This window comes from Globicephala melas, chromosome 1 (genome assembly GCF_963455315.2).
Source record: "Globicephala melas chromosome 1, mGloMel1.2, whole genome shotgun sequence".
NCBI classification, from domain to species: domain Eukaryota; kingdom Metazoa; phylum Chordata; class Mammalia; order Artiodactyla; family Delphinidae; genus Globicephala; species Globicephala melas.
In genome coordinates this window covers 46756812-46782495 of record NC_083314.1, presented here as the reverse complement: position 1 = coordinate 46782495, position 25684 = coordinate 46756812, and the positions used below count along the sequence as shown (strand labels likewise).

The 25684-nt window shown below is 49.3% G+C and overlaps 1 protein-coding gene across 2 annotated transcripts; it reads right to left on the bottom strand.

The window, feature by feature from the left end:
* Positions 1-158: 158 nt before the first annotated feature.
* NCF2 (neutrophil cytosolic factor 2) lies at positions 159-24481 on the bottom strand. Of its 2 annotated transcripts, none has more exons than XM_070043839.1 (15): positions 23392-23821; positions 21935-22017; positions 19331-19439; positions 15230-15364; positions 14271-14378; positions 13839-13898; positions 12368-12411; positions 10710-10851; positions 10443-10511; positions 9366-9441; positions 7582-7607; positions 6789-6940; positions 6549-6660; positions 3402-3579; positions 159-829 (listed from the first exon to the last, which is right to left on the bottom strand). In XM_070043839.1, exons 1-15 carry the CDS (start codon positions 23425-23427, stop codon positions 717-719), a joined length of 1443 nt encoding a protein of 480 aa, XP_069899940.1. In that variant the 5' UTR covers positions 23428-23821; the 3' UTR covers positions 159-716. The 2 variants fall into 2 exon arrangements, with proteins under 2 accessions (XP_069899940.1, XP_030705028.1); XM_030849168.3 differs by lacking the exon at positions 23392-23821 and adding an exon at positions 23989-24481 and having other exon boundaries at positions 162-829.
* Between the last annotated feature and the right edge of the window lie 1203 nt (positions 24482-25684).

Genomic DNA, 25684 nt, shown 5'->3' with positions numbered 1-25684 from the left:
GCTTCCTGAACACAGCTGCTTTTCATTTCTTATTTATTCGTGGCATACATTCATTATTGAACTCTTAAGAAATGTTCCTCCCTGAGAACACATGAAGGGATGTAGTTCTAGTACTTTAATTTTCTGTGGAATTAAAAGCTGTATTTCAGGGGCACATAACTCAGTCTAGGTTCTGTGTAAGCAACAAGACCGGTAACCCCCCAAAATGTTAATTTTGTGTGTGTGTGCGCGCGCCTTCTGAATGACCTGTAAAGTAACCTGAGGCCCTAGGAGTCTGTGATAGGAATGGTGCAGGAATGGGGGTAATTACACTTAGGTCTTGGGCCTGCACTCTGGGTATCTTGTTTTTGTAAGTTTTTTATTGAGGCATCACACACACAGAGAGGTGTACCAATAGTAAATATACAACTCGGTGAATTTTCACGAACTGAACATATCTGGGTAGCCAGCACTCAGAGCAAGAAACGGATTATCAGCACCCTGGAAGACCCCCTCATGCCCTTCCAGACTCTTCCAACCACCACCCCCTCGCCACCTCCAAGGTAATCATCATCTTAAGTGCCACATCACTGTCTAATAGGTTAAATTTTAACAGGGAAAAGTAGATGAATTAATACTTCCAAACAGCGATGTCTGTACAGTGTACTGCAGAGGCGTGCTAAATCTTGCAAATGACGGTACCTCCTTTTCTTCAACTTTGCAGGTTGTGAAACATCCTAGACTCCTCTAGGAGTGCTTTCCAAGTCTGTAGTTGTACGTTCTTCAACAAAAACTTTGGGGAAAATGCCAACTTTCCCTTTGCACTCCCCCTCCAGCCATTCTTCATTCACTGATAAAAGGAAAAGTATACTTCAATTTCTAAAATGAGTATAGGAGAATTACCTCATCTGAATATTGCACACATCTTTTGTCAGTCCTTCACCCCCCAGTTGGGCTAACAGGGAAAAGTCTGCTTTGGAAAGTGATTGGAGGTAAGAGCAAACATAGGACTTAACCATTTCATTATTGGTTTCTGTCTTAGACATGATAATGGAGGAATAAAATGCAAAGGAATGAATTAGACTTTTCAAAATGTTACCAAAGAAATAAAGTGAAAGAAATTGAATAATGAATCTTTAGATACGATTTTTTTTTTAACAAAGAGTTTTAGCTTTGTTGGGAATCTTTGTTTTCATTACAGGAAAGGGACATGCAATTGGTTAAATATATTAATAATGTTCACTGGTGAATGATCAAAGAGTTGAGAGTTGGAGCTAGTGATGGGTTCAGTCCATGTTTGTAAAATAGAAGAATTTTCATAGCACCTATTTTGAGACTAATAAAGTGCAGGCACAGACTTCATAACTCAGTTGTAGATAATATCCCCGTTTTACTAAGGAAAAGGAGACCCAGAGAGATTAATAGTTTGTTCAGGGTCATTCTGCCAATAAATACCAGACACCTTAGGTATGTATGACCTACTCCAAAGCCCATCTACCAGACCATAGAACCAGTTCAGAAGTTCATCTTTGGATGTAAGACATCTGTATCAGATGTTACAGCAGCACTGGTGCTTGGATCCTGTCCCCAGAAACTCTTGCTTTAATTAGTGTGGAGTGTGGTCGGGCATCAGAGTTTTTTCTAAAGTTCACTCAAGGTGATTCTAATTGCAAACTGTTGTCTTGATTCTTCCTCCTATAATGTGAGTCACGGAGCAGCATTTGTTTGTCGTGGATCCTGGGAGCATACTAGAAATGCCCAAATCTCAGGTCCTACCCCAAACCTGAGTCGGAATACATTTTAACAAGCTCCCTAGGTGATTCACATTTTAAATTTGAGAAACTTTTGGAATGAAACTCTCTCATAACTGTTGAATACAGTTGAACTCGCCCCTCAGCCCCACACAATGTTTATGCTGAATCTGTTTTCTCTTGAATACAGTTGAACTCGCCCCTCAGCCCCACACAATGTTTATGCTGAATCTGTTTTCTCTGTAAGTGTTATTATATCAAAATATTACATGGATACTTTCTGAATTAGACCAACTTAGACTTTTATACATATCCCAGTAAAAGAGTACACCACCTTCTCTGCATACCTACCCAGAAGGTTTTTCAGAGCATTCACTTGTCTTTTTCTTATCCCCAACCCTGAAAAAAAACCTCTGGACAATTTAGCTGATTGGTTGATACTGACACTTTAAAAATGGTGTGGGGAGTTAAATCCAACTCTTACAACTGAGTTTCCATTCTCCCTTTCAGAAGATAGGCACTGATTGTGCATCCTGTTTCTGTTTTTCATTACTCATATTTTGAGTTAGTTGCCACAGTCGTGTACACTCACTCTTTACCCCATTAACTTTAAAATCTCCTGCTCTCGTTTCTTAACCTGTTAGATTTTCTGTTATAATCGATAATAGTGTTCGGTTTTCACCACTTTGCATTACTAATGCACAAGATTTCAGCCATGTGAATGAAGCTTTTGATGTGACTCTTGGCTTGTTACCAGGTAGAGAAATAAGACTGTGTCAAACCATGAGTTAGAGCGGTGCTCCTCTGTATGGTCAGTAGACCAGCATCACCTAGAAGCTTGTTAAAAATGCAAATTAGGGCTTCCCTGGTGGCGCAGTGGTTGAGAGTCCGCCTGCCGAAGCAGGGGACACGGGTTCATGCCCCGGTCCGGGAAGATCCCAGATGCCGCGGAGCGGCTGGGCCCGTGAGCCATGGCCGCTGAGCCTGCGCGTCCGGAGCCTGTGCTCCGCAACGGGAGAGGCCACAACAGTGAGAGGCCCGTGTACCACAAAAAAAAAAAAGCAAATTAGTGAGCCCCACCCCAGACCCGAATCAGAATCTCTGGAGCTGGGCCAAGGAATTTTATTTCACAAACTGCAAAGGATGCATGAGCATACTTAAAGTTTGAGAAGAACTAAATTAGAACCCTCCACTTATTTCAGTGTTTAATGTGTTTGATTTGTAACATCCAGGAAAGTTGCCAGAGAGAGCAATTCTGAATAATTGCTTCTTAAGGCAAAATTTATCCCCTTCTTCCTTCATCTTCGAAAAGTATATCAATTCAAAGAACTGTAGTTTGCAGAAGATCAGTATCATGTGGTTTGGTGCAAAGGCAACATGATTCTAACCACCTTCCAATTCATTAGTTCTGGTATGAGAATCCATGGCTTCCAAAACAATCTTTAATAATCAAAATGTGATTTAAGTCTGCCATTTGTTGCTTCCCTGCCCAGGAGAGAGCATCAGATGGAAAGGTCAGTGCTCAGTTTTGCTCCCTCTGGCTGAAAGCTAGGCAGGATATTGAAAACATCGGCTAAAGTTTGTAGCTTATTGATGTTTTCTTCTCTCTGCTCTTGAATTTATTCCTGCTAACATGTGAATTAGTTACCCTAATCCAGGAGTAGCACTTACCCATTGATAACACCAGGATTACATCCCCTTCCAGAAACTCCAGGTCTTCTGGCTGGGTAGCCTCGTAGCTGAAGAGTGCTACCACTTGGCTCCCTTCCTTAAGCTGAGCTTCTGTTGTCTGGTTATTAGCATCAGATTTTTTGGTTTCTTCAGTTTCATCTGGAAAGCCCTGGTCACCCTGAAATAATAAAAGGCCTGTTAGTTTTCCTAACTTCCTGCAGCGAACATTGCACATCACCAAAGTCAGCATCAGTCAGCAAAATGTCAGTGTAGCACCTGGGTTATAAACTCAGAAAGGCCAGTCTGTGGTCAGTACCTAGCATAGACCTGGCATGTACTTTATGAACACCGGATGGTTGGATAAATGAAACCAAAAGGTATGCAGGACTGTAGATAGTCTTAAAATCTTACTGAAACCTTACAGTAATCCTGAAAAAAGGTAGAATAGGTACTAGTGTTACTTCTTTTCAGATGGAGAAACAGAGGTTGAGTCACAAGTAAGTGACAGGACCTAAAGTCAGACCTGGGTTTCTAACTCCCAAATCCAACACCCTTTCCCCAGTACCCACGACACTGGGCACCTTGTTACAGAAATGCAAATTTTCTGCACCATCCCAAATCTATTAATCAGAAACTCCCTGCAGGAGTTAACAATTGTTACAGAAATTAACAATGATCTCAAACATTAAAAAAAAAAAAAACCCTTTTCAGTGAAGTAGTTCACATTTAGAGCAGAACTCCTAAGCAGAATCCTTTAAAGACAGAACTGAAGGGATTAGTCCAAAAACAGACAACTGGAAAACCTAGAGTGACCTTTCAAACTTTCAAGGGACCCCTTGCACTGGCATGCACCCTCAGGGCCCTGGGCCTTTCCTCTCAGCCAGAGGCACCAGGACGTCTCAGCTCCAATGTCTCTACTTCCTGAAGGCAATTTTCTGAACTGTTAGATAACCACAAGGTTTACTTTGTGGGGTTTACTACAGGGCCTTCCTCCAGGCCCGTCCTCTTTAATTCTTCCCCTCCCATTCATTTTTTTTCTTTCCATGGAACATTTGCCTTTGAGTGAGAACCTACCAAAGAGACCCTTCCCTAACTGAGCAGAAGTCCCTGCCCAGCTGTAGGGATGCGGGTTTGGTGGAGGGACTCTGCCTTCCACTGTGGGCCCAAGGCCTGCATGGTCTGGAATAGCTTTCCCACTTTGGTCATTTCCACGGCCTCAAAATCTACTTGCACGTGAAAACTAGTAACTGACCAAGGATTCACTTAGGAACTATTTAATTTTATACCCCCTAGACTGATACAACTGCAGATGCCACAGTCGACAAACGCTGAAGCAGGAAACACAGGTGAGTAGAGGGAGAACTGAAATGTCACTGGGACCCTACTCGACAACAGCTTTGGACAGTGGAGACTGCAGACTCACGGACTCTGGTCAGGACACCCCAGCCTCCAGACTGTGGATGGGAAGCTGAGTACTCAGAGGAAGCCCACCGGCCAGCCTAGCTGAGCTCCCTGTCTTGCTCATATGCCCCTTGAATCATCAATCCAAAGCAAGCCCTCTCTATTTTCTCCCTGCTCATAGCATCATCCTAGCACAGCAGTGTACAAGGCCTTCCCTGATCTGGCCCTGTGGCCTTTGCAACCTTGTCTCCAGCCGCTGTCCCGGTTGCATCCAGTGGCACTGAGCCCCCTTCTCCCATTATGGTGATTCTTGTGGTCTTCCCAAAGTTCTCTCCATCTATGTAACACATCCATCCTAACGTCCTCCACCTTGCTAATTTCTATGTAGCTTTTTCAGGATAAGCTTCAAGACAAATTTCAGCATCATTTTCTCTAGGAAGGCTACTGACTTGTCCCACTTCCCTCCAGCCTCTTTGGGTGAGATACCCTCCTGAGTGCTTATATAACACGGTAAGGCATTCATGCATCTCCATCAGTTTACTTAACACATGCTTTGTAGTCATCTGTTTGCCCTTGTCTTCCCCCCAAGAAGGGCCTGTGTCTTAACTAGTTTTTATATCTCTAGTGCCTATCTAAGAGAGCAGTAAGAGCCCTGCAAATGTTGGTTGAAGAATTAATGTCACTTGACAAAGGCTGGAAACAACCCAAAAGTACACCAACAGGTGAATGAATAAGCAACTTGTGGTATCCATACAGTGGAATACCATTTAGCGTTCAAAAGGAATGGACTACTAAAACAAAAGAATATATCAGTGTATACTGTATGATCCACTAGTGTGAAATCACATAAAAGGCAAACAAAGTATGTTGACAGAAAGCAGATGGTTGGTTTCCAAGGACCATTGTTGGGGGAGATAATTAACATCTACAACGAAAAGAAATGACAACTTTTCCTTGAGAGACTAAGGGACAAAGTCCAAGAGTAATAACTTGTAGCTACTACTTTTAGCCTCAAACTTTGCTCCTGACTCCCTTTATTCTTACTGGAAAGTCAGTTAACTCTTTTCTAGACCTCAGGTCCTATAGATAACCTGCCCTTTTACTGTTAGCATCGCGAGGTGTTCAAGAGTACGACAGGCAGGCTCTGTGTAATCTCGGTCAGGTTCACCTCGCTTTGCCTTGTTACCTAAATTACAAAATAGGATAACAATACCTGCCTCATAGAGTTATGGGGATTATGAGAATTATACACAGACTGCATGGTACCTGGCACATGGGAAGTTCTCAATAGATGCTTTGCTGTTAGTAGGAGGTTTTTATCCAAGGCATCTCTTTGTGAAATAAATGCTCACTACTTTCTTTCACTCCCAAGTGTTCTAACCGGTGGAAACTTAAGGTGAAGAATGGCTGTGAGCTCAGCCTCAAGCTATGACTTCATTCCAACCTTGCTTGATAGTGATGGGTCTAAACATTGAAACAATTAGGTGTGGCAGCAGATGGAAGGGACTAGAAGCTTTCTTTGGGCGCCTGGGCCTGCTCTTCTCTTGTGGGAAACCCTCTCTTGGCTGCAACCCAGGTGAGGATGCAATGGAACGGAGGCAGAGCTGAGGCTTGTCACCCACCGTATCCCTAACCCCAAGCCTAGTGACAGGCACACAGAAGGTGCCGGGTAAATGCTGAACTGCTGTTGAGGAAGCGGCCCATTAGAAACATGGCCTTAGATGCCCTTGAGCTCACCGCACTCACCACTGTGTTCTCACACCACACAGTCAGGCAGTAGTTTTTCACTTGGGCCCAGGCATCCTTCATGCTGTCTTCTGAAAGGAGCACCAGCTCACTGCTGTCCCGAGGCCGATAGCTGGGTAGAGATAATGAGGAAGAATCAAGTCAGAGAGCATCAGTGCAGAGCCATCCTCCACTGCCATCCACCAGGCCAGCAGCAGGCTCCCCAGCTGTCCCCCTAACTGCCCCCTGCGTGGAGCTCACCTCAGCTTCGTATGTTCCGGTAGGAGCTCCAGCTTCTTAGCCACCATGTCGCGGACCTGGCTGTAGGGGAGCCCGGGCTGAGTTTCCAAGACCACTGTGTACTTGTAGTGCACCTTGAGTGTGTAGGACATGGGGACGCTGAGCTTGACTTCCTGTGGGGAGAGCAAGCAAAGGGAACTCATGAGTGTCTGAGGCTTCCTCTGAGAAACATGCCGGATCACAGGGAGCACCCCGTGACAGGGAGAGGCCAAGAAGTACCTGGTTTCACAGTAACACGAGAGGGCCTTCAGAGCTCTGTCCTCCAGCCCAACTCTCACTTGGATAAGAATTCCTGCTGGGTTATATCTGGCCCACCAGCCATGGGCCAGTAGGCAGTGTGTGCATGGAGGAGGGAGGGACTGTCGAGGGTGTCCCTGTATGTGTGGTAGCATCTGGTCTACCCTTCCTTTGGGTCTCTTTCTGTAATCCAGGGAGACACACCCGTGGACATGCTTAAGTGGGCAGCCCAAGCTCTTCCTTCCTCTACCACTTAAAATAGTACAAGGAAAAAAAAAAAAAATAACCTGCTGGGTTATATCTGGCCCACCAGCCATGGGCCAGTAGGCAGTGTGTGCATGGAGGAGGGAGGGACTGTCGAGGGTGTCCCTGTATGTGTGGTAGCATCTGGTCTACCCTTCCTTTGGGTCTCTTTCTGTAATCCAGGGAGACACACCCGTGGACATGCTTAAGTGGGCAGCCCAAGCTCTTCCTTCCTCTACCACTTAAAATAGTACAAGGAAAAAAAAAAAGTTACCTTGGGCTCTTTTTTTTCATTCTGACCTAAATGAAGAAGGTAAGGAATAAAACAAAAGACAATGATGAATGAACACTCTTGGCCAGCCCCTGCCATATACAAGAGGAAACCTCTTAGAACAGGGCACCCAACTTCCTGTCCTTTAACCTCTGGGATGATTACTAATCGTAATAAACTGCAGGGTAAATCACTGGGGTGATGTGAAGGGCGAAGCCATGAACACACAGATGAACCAAGTCTCTGATTTAGGGAGGATATAGGTAATTATCAAAGGACCATCACATTCTCACCAACCCATGGGGTTAGGGAGGGATTCCCCAAAGTCAGTTAACAGCAGTGCTGCTGGTGTAGTGGTATCATTCAAGACTCCCAAAGGTCAGTTAAAGCAGTGGGCTCCGTAGAAATGAAAATCAGAGAGTGTAAGATGAGCCAGGGGCCACTAGAAGAAATATTAGAACCACTTATTTTCATTTTGTCCCTTATTTTTGTGTATGTTTTCTAATGTGCAAAATATATTAATATAGAAGTATGTATATAATTTATATAAGAGAAGATAAAGATATTCTAAAGATATTCACCATGGTGGGGAGGGGTGCATGATCAAAAACGATCACTGATCTAAAACCCAGCTGATCACTGGAATCACTTGGGAAGTTTTTTCTAGAAATACAGGTTCCTAAGCCTGATTCCAGTCCTAAAACACCAGAATCAAAGGCCTAGGAATCCAAATTCTTAAAATCTTCCTAGGTTAATATGTTTGCTGGACCCCTAGACAGAAAATACCAAAAATAAAAACCTATCAAGGACATTTTGAGGAGCAGTAGGAGAAATTTGAATATGAAATATACAATTTATATTATATAATTAAGATATAATATTAACATTATCCTAGATATAACAATTATATTGTGCTTATGCAGAAGAATGTCCTTGTTCTTAGGAGACAGACGCTGAAGTGTAGGGTGAAGTATCATGAGTCTGTAACCTACTTTCAAGTGGCTCAGCCACTAGAAAAACATTTTATACTAGAGAGAGGAGCAGGGCAAGTATATGGTCCAAAATGTTAACAATTACTGAATTTAGGTGAAAGGTATTCTGGTGTTTATTGTACTATACTTTCAACTTTTCTGTAGGCTTGATATTTTCAAAATAAAAATAGGGGCGGGGAGCATCCCAAGTGATTCTAATGACCAGGTGGGCATGACAATCACCGACCTAGGATCTGGACATGCCACCTATTCAGTGCACCGCTGCCAAGCACTTACTCAGAATCGGCTTAATCTGTACCAGTGACAAAAAGCCCCTGACTTCCCAGGGCAGCCGTCTCCACACATCAGGAGAGTCTGCCTTTCACACTTGCCCCGTGGTTCTTTGTCCAGCCCTCAGGGCTCTGCAGAGCAGTTTCTTTTCCAGACAGAGTTCCTCAGACATTTGAAAAGAGCCACTGCATCCGCCTTTTAAGTAAACATGTGAAGCAATTACTTGAAACTTTCCTCCTGGGCTGAGGTCTCCGTACTTGATGAGCGAGCTGGGATACTCAGTGCCCCTAGAAAGCAGCTACGTGTGCCCAAGCCCCACGAGTGTTCTGGAGCAGGCAGGGAGGAAGGCCATCGATTTCCTATGTTTGGGGTCGGTGAGTGGTGAGTGGTACAGGAGGGAGGGGCCTCTGGGGCCGTGCGGTCCTAAACTGAGTGGCCTGCTGGGAGGACAAGAAACCACATTTCCCTGGAAGGCTGGGAGAGCAGCTACACCCAACCCTGGGATGTTGCTCCAGAGACACAAACCTGGTGACAACTGGGGTCTCCCAGGAGCCCTGGAACTGGGAGGACCTGGGATATCAGCCTCCTGCGAGGTTTCCTCCTGGAGGGAACAGGAAGAGAGGGTGAGAACCTTCATTCAGACACAGTTCTTAGGCAGGGGTAGGAGTTGGGGGCAGGGCAGACCCTGCAGACCCCCATGGAAAGGAGCCAGATGCAAACGACTTCCTAAAAGCTGGGGGTGGTGGTAACATTCAGGGGAGACTAAGGAAAGTGTTGGTTAAATGGGACGCAAGGTTGACCTGGTGAAAACCAATCGCAATAGAAATGAGGATCCTAGCCCCCAGGTAAAAGGCCCTTGCTGCCTAATCACCCCGTTGAGCCACCCTGGAAACCCACTGGAGGTGGGGTAGGACCCCGAGTCTTGTCTTAGCTCACCCTCTCACTCCACATCTTGCCCCTTCAAAGGAAACATTCCACTTCCCATTTGCATGGCAATTAGAACTTGTCATCTGGACATAGTGACTCTGGCCAGGGAGGGCCAAGCCCACAGAGGACAACTGGTTGCATAGTCTAGAGAGAGACAGGGTCCACTGCCATCAGACATCTGCATGGATGCAGCAAAGACCACTCCTCAGGCCTGGCAGAAGGGCAGGTCACTGAGATGGGGGCTGAGGGTGCGGTGGCAGCAGCATCAGAAGCAGTGGCTGGCAAGGCCTGTGCTCATTCAGTGTTTTAAAGCAGATTTCTAAATTTGCATGGATTTCACCAGCCAACACATTGACTATTCTTCCAGGTGAAGAGGACATTCTGGGAAGACCTGACATTCATAGGCTACAGCTTTGGTCAAGTCACCCCTGACCGGGAGGAATCACAGAGCTGGGGGGCCCCGGTAGGTCCTGCCAATGCCTCTACTCAGCACATCTGGGTTTTTTCCTTCATCCCCAGGTTCCGCTCTGGGCAGCTGGTACCAATGCAAGGTGGGCTCGGGACTAGTGTGTCTTCAGCGCCTCTTCCGCGCTGCTCTTCTCTCCTCCATGGTCTGTCGGTGGGGGGCTTGGGGGGGAAGTGGGGGGGACAGGTCAGACCTTGGCACTACAGTACCTGGGGCTTCTGCTGAGAATGGATCCGCAGTTCAGCTGGTTCAAGGTAGTTGCAGGGAACAAGCCCCTTCTGCAGTGCAGCACCACGGAGCCAGAAAGTGGGAAATAGAGATGCGCTCATCAGTGGTCACAGCACAGAACAGCCCAGAGACATGGGGAGGGGTGGGTGGACAGTTGAAAGAGGGTAGCAGGTACTGCTCCTCAAAAAGCTCTTCCATGTGCTGCCAGGATCCCGTGCCCCCAAGCCCGCCCCTGGTCCTCTGAATACCTGCCCGTTGAACATGACCGTAGCCCAGTTATCACTGCTCTTCTTCAAGACAAAGACGATGTTCCCTGGCATGACCTGGAGCTCCTCTGGTGTCTCAGGCACAAACCCAAACAGCACACGGTGGGCTTCTCCTTCCAGAGCCCTGCAGGGGGAGGCAGGGGGGAGAAGAAGAGGGGATAGACACAAGATACAAGATCCCAACCACTGTCTAGCCTGGACCGTATCCCATCCCCTGGCGCTATGGACCAGCAACTATGGCCATGGAGCCGGCTCACTCCAGGCACCTTCTAACTCCACTTCTAACTGCCCAGGTGACCCTGAGCAGGGAGGTTGCCTGCCTGAGGTCCCAAGAGGACTCGGTAGGAAACTGCACGTGAACGTGCTCCGTAACCATACGTGCAAGTGGCACAAAAGAAATATAACAACACTCATAACGAGGCCTTGCCATCCCTGCCCTCCCTTCCCTTCTGAGGAGGAAGTTTCCTGGGTATGCTTAGCCAGTGCCGAAGCCTGGGTAGAGCCCAATCAGAGGAGGGGCACAAGGTGAAGGTGGGGGAGAGCCCGCTGGGTGAGGAAGATGAGTTGGGGAGGGGGGAAGAGCAATCACCTAGAGCCAGCATGGGGGTGGGTCAGGCACACGGCGGGGGAGAGATGAGCCCCCCACCAGGCGGGGGGAGAGATGAGCCGGGAGGCTTGGGGGAGAGTGTAAAGAGCTTTGAGGTTGGCCTAGCTGTGCCTTGTACAATGTCGTTTCCCCTTTACCGTTTCCTCAAGGCCTGCTTTGCTCTTGGGGCGTCCCATTTGTGCCACTTCGGAGCGTGTGACTGAGGCAGGCCCATGTTCCCTCCACTCGCTCTGGCTTTGCTGGTTCTCCCTCCCTCCCACTCTGCTCCTGCCTTTCCCTCCAGCCCCTCCTTCTGTTTCCAAACACCGGATTCATGTATATAGGGGATACTGCCCCCACCAGCACATGGAGAGTTGAGGAATCCAGCCCCCTGACTTTTGTAGTTGCTTTGGTACTTTTTTCAGCTTTTGTGACACCCTTCCCTATCGGGCGCGGGAGCTAGGCTTGTTTCCTCACTTAGAGATAACTCTTAAGAAAGCTGTAGGTTATGTCATTCTTGGCTTCTCATCTTACAGAAACATGACTTCTTTTTCTTGAGTCCTTCCTCTTCCTTCTTCAGAAAACGGGTGCCAATAGGGAGTGAAAAACGCCCACACAGGAAAGGACGTGCCGTTCCAGCTTCTGGAATCACTCTGCTCGCCTGATTCCAGAAGCCAGGCCTCCCCTCCTCCAAGGTGGCTGCGGCCTGCAGAGAGCTCTCCACCCTGAGGTCGGCGTGCGGCCCCCAGCGGCGACCTTCCACAGACACTGCTGCACTTCAGCAACAAGCCCTCACTCTCTGGGCACACCTTGACCTGGGGACACGGGGCCACCACGCAGCTGTGGCCAGACCCCCATGTCGACCCCACCACAGCCAGGGCTCCGTCCCCTGCCTCACTCCCTTCTAGCCCTGAAAGCAGGAGGAGCGGGCATGCTGGGCTAAACTGCACAGGATTTGGCCCCCGACCCCAGCTTCACCTTCTTCAGCCCTTTGTTGCCATCAGTTCAGGCTTGGAGTTTGGATAGTCTGCATTTTGGCCCAAATCTAACTTACCTGAAGATCTCTGGGGTCTTGGGCCTGGGCGGAGGCTCAGCTGCCTATTGAACATTCAGGAGAAATGAAGAAGGGCAGGACAGTAAGTGAAGGAGGGGGAGAGAGAACAGACGGTTAAGGGTAATTTAAGCCTCCTTCCAGACCAGAATATCAAAGACTGCATTTCTGGCTCAATCAGAACACTGTCTAGGGAGAGGACACTGTGCCCTGACTAAACACGGGAAAATAACACCTCCCACCAGCTCCCAGGGCCCAGGTTTCAGCAGCACAGCAATTCATCTTGAGCCACACCTGGTCTCTGGAGTTCAGCGATCACAGAGCAACACGGTGTCATGAGGGTGCTTTTGCCTTTGAGCTCCATCCCCTTCCTGGAACAGTTTCCCAAAGCGCTGCTCTATAGTTATTGTCTGCTCTGTCACATGACACTCGTGGGTATTTAAAAATGAACCCAAGGGCCACTGAGCAGGCAAGACTCCCCTTTTGAGGTGTGTTCCCTGTTCTACACTGAGTAGCACGGAGCCCAGTTATCCGGGCTTCTTCCCCTCTGGGAGTCCCCTGGCTGCCCTGAAGCCCAAGGGAATCCCGCAAGGCTCTCTTCAACTTTATGGTGAAGCAAGAGGTCAAAGAATTGTGGCTCTCTTGCTCTCCTCCTTTGCTCATCTTACCCTCCAGTGCCCCGGTGTCGGTCAGCGGTCATCTCTCTGACCCCGGAGGCTGTCAGCGCTGCTCTCAGGGTGACCAGGTATGTGTACACTGGACCGTGGTTGCCACGCTCAGAAACGCCTCCCTCTGCTAGTGTGGACTGACACTCCTGTCCATCACGGTTCTTTTGCAGCAGAGCTAGAATTTTCCTTAGCCGGCCCTACCCTCTTCCCTTCATAAGGGAGCTCTGCCTTCACATTTCTAGACCCACTGTCACCTAATCCATCTGGATCTGTGTCTCTGAGCCCAGCTTGAGCAGAAAGATGGTTCACCCTGGGCCCCCTACCTGTGTTCCCGAGGAAATCTTCTGCACGCTGGCAGACAGATGCAGCCACAAGAGCCACGGCCTCAGGCCCCGGGCCCCATGGGAGTCCCCTACCAGCCCCTGTGTCCTGTGTCTGAGAAGAGGCATTGTGAAAAAGCCTTCCCTAGCTGTGTTTCAATTTCCTGAGAGAACGGTCAAGACTTCGGGAGAGACGATACACACCAGAGCTCTCTTAGAACTTAGAGAAGTGAACCCTGGCATTTGGGGAGAAGCAGGAGTGTTGGTTCCTGAGGACTTGAGATTAAGCCTAAAACTGCCTCATTCCCCCACCAGTCATGGGACCCGTGACAGAGAATGGTCATGCAGACACCCTCAGTGGCACTGAGAGCTCAGCTGAAGGAGCCCTTAAAACGAGGCAGCTCAGCACAAATATTCTCCCCAGTTGGCTGTTTCACAGAGAGCTCTGGAGACCTCGACCCATGGAGAAGGACAGGACCACCTCACCTGTGGCTGCAGAGGGGCAAACCCCGAGAAACTGTCTTGATCCACCACAGATGCCACGACCTGAAATGGAGAAAGGAAGGTGTGAGGGCTCGGTCAGCACTGCTTCCCCATCCTTCTGTGGTTTTCCCCAAGATTCCCTCCTTTCTCACACCCTGGATCTGTTCTCGCGGGTACTTGGTTCCAGAAGTGGAGGGCAAACGGGAGAGGCCACAGCAGTGAGAGGCCCGCGTAGCGCAAAAAAAAAAAAAAAAAAAAAAAGAACAGAAGTGGAGGGCGGCTAAAGATGGGCTTGCTGACCCTCTGGGTTAGAAGTTGCTGCTCTCCCAGGGCAGAGCCACAAGGCAGGTGCCCTTTTCCCAAGAGTCCCTCTCCCCTTGCTCCACAGGGCCCATGCCGGAGGGATCTCAGGGGACGCTGAGTGACCACACTTACCGTGGCCTTGCCTAGGTAATCCTTCTTGACCAGTTGAGCCACTTGCCTTTCATTTGGCTGAAACAGCCTGCCCACAGGGATCACTACTGGCTCATACAGCTTCTGTTTCTAAAACACAGAGAACATGGTCTTTTATTACCTGTGAAATGGGGCTAAGGGTGCTCGTCCTGCGTCCCTCAATGAATGGATGCATGGATCCGTTGAGATAACCTCACTAGAGCACTTCTTCTCAACGTGCAGGGCCAGACTTGTTATTATTTCAGGGTGTCTAAGGTAGGACCATTTGGGTTCACAATCGCCTTACACCGAGAGGCCATGAGGCCATCTGTGGGTGTTGCTTGCCCAGCACGCTCTTCTCCTAGGGGAGCTGCCCCTTTCCCACTCTGTGTGGCTCAGGCAGGGCTGGCACTCACGGCCCGGGAGGCACCACAACCACAAAGGTGGCCCTTGACCCAAGCAAGGCCCACGACAGTGCTCTCTTGGGACTGGTGTCTGCAGACGTGGATAGGCATGTACAGACTGACTTGAGCCCCCTCGTTCCTGGTATTTAAAAATCTTATTTAAAACCAGCTTCATCCCCAGCTGTGCTCCAACTATGGACACGTTTCACCATTCGTTCACATAATCAATGCATTTTTGTTGAGAGCGGTCATGCACCTGGCACAGAGCCAGGTGACGAGGACCCAGGGATGAGCAAGCGGGCACAGCCTCTGCCCTTGTGTGCCGGCCCCAGCCCCCAGCCTCTCCCCCTCCCCGGCTGCCACCAGGCGCCCCTCAGAGGGGCATGAGGAGGGCTCTGCTGTCCCATACCACATGGAAACATGCCCCAAGATCAGTGTTACCCAGAGTTCAGAGGAGCTAAAAGCACCACGATTACGACGTCCCGATCCGCACGTGCACTAAAAACAAACACAAACCCAAGCAAGTCCTCCTGCCACCTGCTTCCCCAGCGCACTCACCCAAACGCTTTCCATGGCTTTGTCGATTTTGGAATGTCTCGGCTCAGACTTCATGCTCACAGCCAATGCTAAGTGTTCCTCAGCCTTTTTCCATTCCTCCTTCTTGGCGTACATGAAAGCAATGTTATATAACACCTAGAAAAGCACAGGCCGCAACATAAAACTTGAGGCTGCTCGGAATCTAGGGACCACGCAGGGGAGAGCTTGCACGTGTGTTCCCGGAATATTGCCTGGTGACATTTCTCCCTTTCCCAGCTCTCCTGGGAATATCCAAAATACCATCAATCTTGCTCCTGAGTTATATCTAGCACAAGGACGGTGTACAGAAAACATCATGTAATGCACAAATCCAACATCGTGTGCGTTCTTTCAACAGCCAGGCAGGTCAGCAGGGGACTAGAATTATTGTGTGGTTTTGGTATTGAGAACGGTGATGTGGTCAACGCCCCTTGAAGAGTTGGGAATAAAATACAGGTCTGGGGCCTCCCAGACCAGCTTCTGCCACTGAGCCAGGGCTCAAAAACTGGACAGGTGTGGGATGGAGAGAGAGAGAGGGTTCCAGATGCATCATTCGGCATCAGCACCAAGAGAACCCTGTGCAGAACACAGGAGTAACAAGACTGTGACGTTGTCATATGGGCAGGAGGAAACTCTATGGGCAAAAGTCCACTGGAGGTGGAAGGAGGCTCGATACAAACCCAGGGCAGCACTATACCTGGGGTGGGAGAAGATCAAGATGGCAGCTAACAAGTAGGGTTGACTTTACTTCTTTGTAACGACAGTGCAGCAAGTTCTTAGGGCTCCTTGCAGCATGTATGGAGCACGACTAAACAGCCAGGAGATGCTATAAGCTTTTCCCAGGTGAAAGTGATGGGAGTCACAGCCTGATGCCCCGGGGTGGGGTGTGGGCAGTTCTCCAGGGCCTCAGAGAGGAGGTAGAACTGGTCAACCGAGGCCCGGCTGGAGAAGGGGATTGTTGGCCTTCCAAGCTGTTAACACGTGGAGGCAGTGCAGTGGAGGTACCCCAGGGCTGTTTGCTAGCATGTGGCCTCGGCTTCATTATAAAATGGTGATAGTAATGTTTCCTGCCCCCAGATTTTTGTCAGAAATAAATAATTCACATAAAGCACTGAGTTCAATTGCTTGGCACACACGAGGTGCTGAATTCATTGCTCTCATTACTATTATCTGGGGAACTATCTTGGGACTTGCCCGGAGGCTGAGCAAAGAGGTCTCGCCTGCCTTCTCGGGGAGAGCCCACATGGTTTGGGGGAAGAGCACAGGGCCGAGTCTGCAGACTGATGCCATCTGGGGTTTCTGTGTGTTTGCAGTCAGAAGGCTAAATCTACGAAGAACTTGGGGCTCCTGGAAATCAGTGCTGCCTGTCCTTGTCATTGTCTTTATCATCATCATCACCATCATCAACGATACCATTTACTGACCGCCCCTTTGGGCCAGGCACTTTATCTGCATTACCTCTAACCCCACAACCACCATACAAGGTAGGGGCCTCACTTCCGTGCTTCCATAGTCCTTCCCTAGCCCTTCTCTTGCCCTAACCTTATCACCTCGCATTACACGTGACCATGAGCTTCTGCAGCTGACACTGTCTTGTAGACTCCTGGACCTCCACTGCCTGACACCAGCAGGCATTATAAATGTATGCAAAAACGAGTGAATTTATTAGCAAATGTGTATGAGGTAAGTACTCAGCCTTTCTTTACAGCTGATGAGGAACCTGAGGCTAGTAAATGACACATGACTTCCCTAGGTTTATACAACTAGTAAGTGTTGGGCAGGGATCTGATCCCTGTCTCTCAGATCCCAAGATGGCTCCCGTGATTCTCACCCTCCCACATCCAAGGGAGCTGACAGGTGTAGCCAATAGAATATTATGGGAATGAGGGAGGTGTGACATTTGAAGCTAAGTTATAAAAGACACTGAGGCTCCACATGACTTTCTCTTGGTTCATTACTTCCTCGGGGGGAAGTCCATGTCATGACAGGACTCAGGCCACCTTATGGAGAAGTTCATGTGGCAAAGAACTGAGGCCTCCTGACAACCAGTGACACTAACTTGCCAGGCACCTTAGAAGTAGATCCTCCGGCCCCAGCCAAGCTTTCAGATGACAGCAGCCTTGCCCACATCCTGACTGCAACCTCACGAGAGCCACTGAGCCAGCACCACCCAGCCAAGCTTGGGTTCCTGACCACAGAAACTGTGAGAGAATCAACAGTGTTGTTTTACGCCACTCTGCTGTAGAGCAATTTGGTAATCAGCAGCAGATCATTAATACACTTCTCTATACCAGCCTGCCACCCACACTGTGATTTGGTCCAGGGCCTCATCCAGATAAAAAGGACAGTTTATCAAGGCAAGTATGGATGGCGGGCATGGTTGGTTTTTCCATAGAGTTAGTGGCTGGTGCCGAACGATGGACACAGGGACCAAGCCCAGACACAGAGATCTAGGCTCCCTTCCTGGGCTATTTCTGAGCAGCAATGAGCTGTTGCCCTCCGCATACATGCTTGGCCAGCCCAGCCCAACACTGACCATGTGTGCAGGAAGAAAGGAGAGCTCGAAGCCATTTAAAACTTCCTGTTTGGTTCTCAGCCACCTGCTCTTAAGACCTTTTCTAGCAACAGGTTTTTATGACTCCATGACCGGAAAAGCCCCAGACTCTTTTCAAAAAGGATGGTGTGATTTCTCAGAACCCTGGTGGGAAGGAAGCGGTGGCTTTATAAGTAGGGAAGTGACTGGAGTGTCCCATGTGGTATACGGGACCCTGAAAAGTCCAGCCTCACTTACAGAGAAGCCCATACAGCCAGTATTTCCTGCCCCCTGGTCATTTCAACTCCAATTAGAGGAGAAATGTTCCTCCCATGGAATTCTGCTTTGATAGTACCATTCTAGGATTCTTTCTCTAGCGGTTCTGTGTAAGTGATTCTCAATCAGGGGTAATTGGCAATACCTAGAGACATTTTAGGTTGTCACCCTGCGGGTGGGGTGCTATAGGCATCTAGTGGGTAGAGGACAGGGATGCTGGTCAACACCCTACGATGCACAGGCCAGTCCCCACAATAAAGAATGAGCTGGTCCAACGTATCAAAAGGACCACAGTTGAGAGACGGTACTCTAGAAGCCGGCCAAATGCCAGCCAATTCCCACCAAAAAGCCTCATTTCCCTAGTGTGGGAGAACTGAAGTCAGTTGCTATCCTGTCACAGGGCTGGGGAGAGACATGTGTCCCCAGGGGCCCAGGCAGCTGTGGACTCTATTATTAGCCTGGAGTGACCCTGGGGACACTTGGCTTCTCCTGTCTGAGAAACTAAAACAAGGGGACATTTTTTCACCAATTCTTCTAAATAAAGATCTATGATATTTGCATGAATTTTCGTTTTAAAGCTACTGGTATATATTTGGGGTTTAGAACGGGAGTGCAGAGGGTGGGTTGGAAAAAGTACAGGAACCTATGAAGTCACAGCCAGACATGCCTCTCCGTCTTGGTCATACAGAACATAAGTTATCCTTCTATGGAGACCTTTCCTAACTGTGTACTCTGAGCTGTTCTTTGACCAGGAGGGGACAGCTTGGTGCTAAATTGTCCTCACTCTCTCTTTGGGTATATACCAAGTACATGAGGCCAGACCACGCATCGCAAAGAGTGTAACTTGGGAACTGCGCAGGGTTACGGCAGGTTCTGTATGGCAAGTGAACCCGTGATTTTGGATTTGTCAGTATGATGCTGAGAAAATTGTCTGTTCACCTGAATTATACAAATTATTGTGACAACTTTCACAGGCCAACATACTCGTGTGCAGCCAAGCCTCCCTTCAGAGAACCCAGCAAACCCATTTCTACATGGTCCTTTGAGCCTCACGTTATTCAAATCCATGCACTCAGGTAACCGAGGACTCCATGAGGAGCCCGAAGCAATTGATCTGAGTCTTTTCTTAAGGGAAAAATCTGAGTCCTAAGGCAGGGGCGGCGAAATGCCTTTTCCAGGCTCCCGGATGTGTCAACAGATCGACGTGCATCTCAGCTGTCAGCTGCCCCTCAGCCAGCAGCCACCCCTGCCCAGGCTGGGCCCTTCCTTCTCACCTCACAGGCAAACAGCTTGAACGGTAGCCCCAGGATCTTGTAGTCGATCAGCTGGTTCCCTCGAAGCTGAGTCAGGGCCTCCTTAAGGTCTTTAAGGGCGGAATCATATCTGCAGGAAAGAAACCAGTTGAAGGTACGGAGGCATAAAGAATAAAATGTGTGTCTGCTGCTCTTTGCACGTCCGTCTCACTAGGACAAGAAGCCTGTCTAATCTCTTTTGACCTTCTCTAGTTTTTCGCCAATCCCGAGCCCCAGCATCCCACAGAACCCAGTGTGAACGGCACCCCCTGGGGTTGTGCATGCCAGTAACCCTGCCAGCCTCCCAGTTTCAGGCAGCCACAGGTATTTTTGTCTCTGTTGACTACACACACCTCCCACCTTTCTGACAACCAGCCTGTCACTTCCCAAGAGAGCCTCAGTCTCCCCTGAGAGCTTTAAGCAGAGCAGCACCTGCTGGCCTCCACGTCCCCACGGGGCTGATCAGACCATGGCCTGTGCCTTGCTTCCTACCAGGAGGCCAGGCCAGCCTGACGCAGCTCCAAGGGGCCCCTCCTCACAGCCACTGGCATCACCCCCCTGCCCAGAGCTTTCTCTTTCAGCTTCTCCTGAGTCCAGCTTAGCTACTGGTGTTGTGGCCTTTGTAGTCTCCTGTCCCCGCCTTCCTCCTCCACACGCTTTGGCAAAAAGGAAACAGAAAGCATCACTTAAGCCAGACAGCATTTCTATCACTTCTGGCTCTGCCCTTCTGCTTTGTTGGGTTGGCGTTGTGCTGACTGGCTCAAGGTGAATCAGGGCGGCTGTCATTGGATTCGTGGTGGAGAATAGGGCCGACCATATCAACAGTGCCCATGGGTGGGACTTCCCTGGTGGTCCAGTGGTTAAGACTCCGGGCTCCCAATGCAGGGGACACGGGTTCGATCCCTGGTTAGGATTCCACATGCCACACAGTGCGGCCAAAAAAACACCCCCAAACAAACAAACAACCCAAAAACCACTTAAAAAAATAGCGCCCATGGGGGTGTGGGCAGGACCTGGACCAGTCCTGCTTGGCCTGCCCCTGACCTCCACAGATGCCCTGGTGGGAGGGAGCCATTGCCAGACAGCAGGGGTTAGAAGTAGCAAACATCAAGCTTTCCCCATCCCCACGCCAGCCCCTGTCCTGGCAGGAACAAATGTGGCTGTCTGGTGGCTCCCAGCGGACAACTGAACCAAAAGCCCCCCGGCCACTGTCTGACCCAGAGCTGCCACGTGTGGCTTCTCTTGAAGGCAAGCCTGGGATCTGGACACAGGCTGGCAGGGACCCTCGACAGGTGGTGTGGGGTAATGAAGGCACCCTAGGACAGGGGCCGAGAGACTGCGGCCAGCCCCGCCGCTAACTGGGAGACCCTGGCAAATTGTTCCCTGGCCTCAGCTTCCACGTTGATATTATAGGGGGAAAAAAAAAAAAAAAGCAGGCAGGTCATTCCTTAAGAAGAATTTCAAGTCATTTACACATCCTTTTAGGCATTCCCTTGAAGGGGGGCGAGGTAAGCATCTCTGTTCTTTCCGACTCACTGAGCCAAGAAGCAGGCAGGTGGAAAGGCAGGTGTCCTGTTTCACATTCCACTGCCTGTTTGTAAGAGCACGGAAGGTCCTCTCGGAGGGCACGCGTGAGTTCTGTCACCACTAACCTGCGGGTGTACCTGCCTCTCTGGCGAGCGGGCTCAGCAGCTGAGTTTCAGCTGTGAAATAACAACGCCTGTGTCTCCCTGGGGTTGAATGAGCCCAACAAAATCCTCCTCATAATTCTGCCCATCAGGATGGTTAAAGATCTGGGCCCAGGAGGAGGGAGAAAGAAAGAACTGACATTATTCAAAAGGCTTGCTTTGTGTTTAAAACGGGGTGGGAGTCCCCCTGCTAGATGTCTGTTTTTGCGGTATGCGGGCCTCTCAGTGCTGTGGCCTCTGCCGTTGCGGAGCACAGGCTCCGGACGCGCAGGCTCAGCGGCCATGGCTCACGGGCCCAGCCGCTCCGCGGCATGTGGGTTCTTCCTGGACCCGGGCACGAACCCGCGTCCCCTGCATCGGCAGGCGGACTCTCAACCACTGCGCCACCAGGGAAGCCCTTAATATATTCTTGTACATATAATGTTGCTTATACTCTCACTTTGGTGGCTGAATTATATCTCATTGAATGGATTAAACCGGGTGTTTGAAAACACATTCTGCAGGAACGAAGGAAGGTTTTGATGTGGTTTCATGACAGTCGTCATTGTGTGACGCTCAATACCTCATAGTAGTAGACCACCATGGATGCTCCCCTGATGGACAAGGTATCACCACCTGGGCTATGACCCATCAGGAACACTGGTGGGGTGCCACACCTAGCCTGTGGTAGTTATGTAGGCTCATCGTGGGCCATAACTGGGCAGCAGGCCTGCTTTCCCTCCCCGGAGAGGGCTTCTGCCTCTTGCTGACTGATTGCATAACTTCCCAGAGAAGGTCCAGTCATGCTTCCCAACAGAGGCTGGGGAGATACTGCTCAAACACCAGGTCTGGCATCACCAAGACCCCCTCGGGGTTTCTCTGTGCATTTCTCCAGCTTGTGCAACACTGGACCACTTACTTCTCCATCTGGTAGTAGAGCATCCCTCGTTGGAAGTAGGCCACTGCCAAGTGCTTGTCTCGGTTAATGCTTTCGGTGAAGGCCTGTGGGGAGAACAGCCAGGCAGTGAGGAGGTGTGAGATGAGCCAGAGGGTGAGCCAGGAAAGGTCACGAGAATGGTTCGTGACTTGAAGGTGACCGGAGGCTGAGTGGTCAGAATGCCCTGTGTTGTCACTTCCTGGTGGCGTAGCATGAGGCAGTTTACCTAATCTCCTTGAACCTTAGTTTTCTCCTCTGTAAAATGGGGATATTCATATCTGCCTTTCAAGATTACTGACAGGATTAAAATAATAAAAGTAATCAAATTTGAAAATAACCTAATGAAAATGTTATATACAGCATAATATTTATTTTATAAATGTATTACAGAAATATTATGAAATTAAGGTAATTATCAGTACGTGTGTTCTTATGGCCATTTTGTTCACTGTTTTGAAATATTATACAATTTAAATAATAACAAATAAGAAGGCATAGAAAATGCCAGGAGTGAGGACTCAAGTATGAAACCAAAGAAAGAATGAGATGCCAGAGCAGAAGAAAGCAAAGAGAAACCTAGAGCAGGGAGACAAAGGGTGGACGGCGGAGTGGGCGGGCCGAGAGGTGAGCTGGGCCGCACAGCCTCGCCCAGGAGCCCGGAGAGGCCGGAGGCAACAGCCCCCGCTGGCAGAGCTGCACCCAGACCAGCTGCCGAGCTTGGCCAACCTCTTCTCCTGACAGTGCATCTGCGGTGCCGTTGGCTCAGCCCCTGGGGAGGCTCCGGAGAGGAGGTGGAGGCCCTCTCCCTCCAGCCAGATGCAGGGCCCTTCTGCACTCCTGTCTGCCCACTCTGGAGCTGGAGGCAGGCTTGGCAGTCTCTGCAGGTGTTCCAAGCGGCCTCTCTCTCCCTCTTTGTCAGGGTGAGAATGGCTGTGGTAGCAACTAGCCCTTTCAAGGGGCCGGCAAGTCCACACCACCTTGCAAAGACTTGCAGTAAAAGGTAAAAATAAGGACTAACATTTACACAGTGGTGTGAAGTTACACAGCACTTTACTAGTTGGTGCCTCCTATATGGGAATAGAATCTAAAACAGAGTGGATATACGTATATGAATAACGGATTCACTTTGCTGTACAGCAGACACTAACCCAACATTGTAAATCCACTATACCCCAATAAAATTAATTTAAAAAAATAGTTGGTGCCTCACTCAATCTTCATGATGTTTAACCTCTCCAGAAGCTGAGAGCCAGAAGTCTACTTGACTTCCTCAAGACCAAAGGTCCAGAGAGAGGCAGAGCTGGGGTTTGATCCTAGATTTTCTGCTTCCAAACGCCATATTGTTTCCAGCTTACCATGCCCAATCTGAAAAAGTGACTGTTGAGAATGCTCAGCCCCATACTAGGGAGGATGAGAGAAAAAATAGTTGAGAAAGTTACCATGACACCCCACAACTTGTCCTCGGCAGACATCATTAATCAATCACCGTCTGCTTTCCTTCCACCGGCCTCAGAATCCTTAAAAGAATGCACCACATAATTGATCAGAATTGTCACTTGAGATGAAACCGATTTTTCTTAAGCACCTTCTCTTGATCTCTTGGGCAGGCAAAGCTCACACACAGGAACGTCTGGGAAAGCCAAAAGCAGTGCTTTAAAATCAGGTGTGAAGCAGTGAGATGGAAATTCTGCGGCTAGCAGCTGATAGAAAAAACAAAGTAGGGAGGCTTTCAAAAAGGTGTTAAAGAAAGTTTCCAGAATGATTTGAATGTAATAGATGGAGAATAAAGGAGAGCATAACCCACAGCTAAGGGTTCCCAGCCGGTTGCTTGTTAGAACCACCTGGGGAGCTTTTCAAAACTGTGGCTGCGCAGGCTCCTCCCCAGGCCAATTGAATCGGGATCTCTGGGGGTGGGCTGGGCCTGCGCAGCTTTTGTGCTTCCGAAGCTCCTGAGAGGTTTCTAAAGAGAAGCCGAGCTGAGAACCGCTAATGACCAAGGCCCGGGGGAGGCCACGGGCACAGGCATCTCCACTCACCTTCTCCGCCTCGGGCATGCTTCCCAGGATCGTGTGCAAGCAGCCGATGTTGAAGCAAATCCTGGAGTGTGGGTCCTGGACAGCGGTGAAGGCGTCCAGGGCTCCCTTCCAGTCCTTCTTGTCGGCTGCTAGCACCCCTTCATTCCAGAGGCTGATGGTCTCGGCCAGGGACATGGTCAGGTGCAAACCGGGAGGCAGTGAGCTGGTGTCTCCCCTGGCAGGGCTGCCCTGGCCCTCACTTTCTCGGCCTGGAGCTCAGAATGGGGCACAGCCTCCCTTGAGACACCTTAGTGTTGCAAAGGCGGCAGGAAATGTCCCCACCTTTCGGCAACTGACGCATAAGCCTACCGCGAAAGAAAAGGAAAGAGGAGGAGAGAGAGGGCAAGCGGGGCCGAGGGTGGAGGAGAGAGGAAGTGCATCAGAGACTGCCCGTGATGCAGCAGTTCCCCAAAATGTTTCCGCTCTGTCCCCCGGCCCTTCCTCTCTGTCTTCCTTCCCCATCTGTGGGCGGCAGCTTCTGGCCAGCTCCCTGTCAAATGAGGGTGTTGGATGACAAAATAGCCCTTTTCTCACACCCTCATAGACCGTCTTGACATATTTGGTTTTTTTTATCTTGAGCTAAAATTGGCAATCAAATTTCTGAGCAGGACGGTCTTGGGTGTCTATCTGGGACTGAGATACCTTTGTGAACACTTAAGAAGCTCAGAGGGAACCAGTCTCCTGCAAATGGCAAAATTAGGAGCCAGATATGACAGTGAATTGTGACTTCTCCCATCCTTCTGTGAAAACTGAAGAGACAAGGGTCTCATTGGTGACTAATGTGTTACTAAGTCCCCCAAAACACAGATTTACGATTCTTTCCCTTGCTGCCCTGGAAAAGTAAAAGTCAGTAAAATAATTGGGAGTAGAGGGTATAACCAGTTTGATTTACTAAAATCCTGACTTCTTGTTAATTGCTCTCCAACAGAGTAGCATTAAGGTAAAATGCAATTTTGAGGGTCAAATACTTAGATGCCAACTCTTGTTCTGTAGTTACTGAAAGCACCTGCCAGTTATCATCAAACTTCCCCTATGAGCCTGAAAATAAAACTTAAAAATGTCCATTCTATAAAGCTTGTAGGATCGAAGATGGGAGAATTGAGAAGACGTGCATGCACCTTTGCACAGACCACACCCTGTGTTTGGAAGGCCTTCCCACCTCACTTCTTTGGCAAACTCCTACTCATCCCTTAAGGCCGAATTAAATATCACCACCTGTCTGAAATCTAGTTCCACACTCCCGGTAGTAGAGAGAATTTCTCACTCCTTTGTACCACCTCTTCCCAAACAATTATATTTGTTGCCATTTCTCTTTTCATCTGCCCAAACTCCTAGACTCCTTGAGAGCTGGGCCCGTGCCTTTTAATTCTAGGATCCCCAGCACCAGTACTCAATAAATGATGAAGGCATATATTCTAAAAAGAAGTTAGAAATTGGCAAATGACCTGCAGGTAGCAGGGTGGCAGGAAGAGATAGTGCGATTCCATCCAGTGAATAAATAATTAAAACTCAGGACTTCCCTGATGGTGCAGTGGTTAAGAATCCGCCTGCCGATGCAGAGGACAGGAGTTCGAGCCCTGGTCCAGGAAGATCCCACATGCCACGGAGCAACTAAGCCTGTGCACCACAACTACTGAGCCTGCGCTCTAGACCCTGC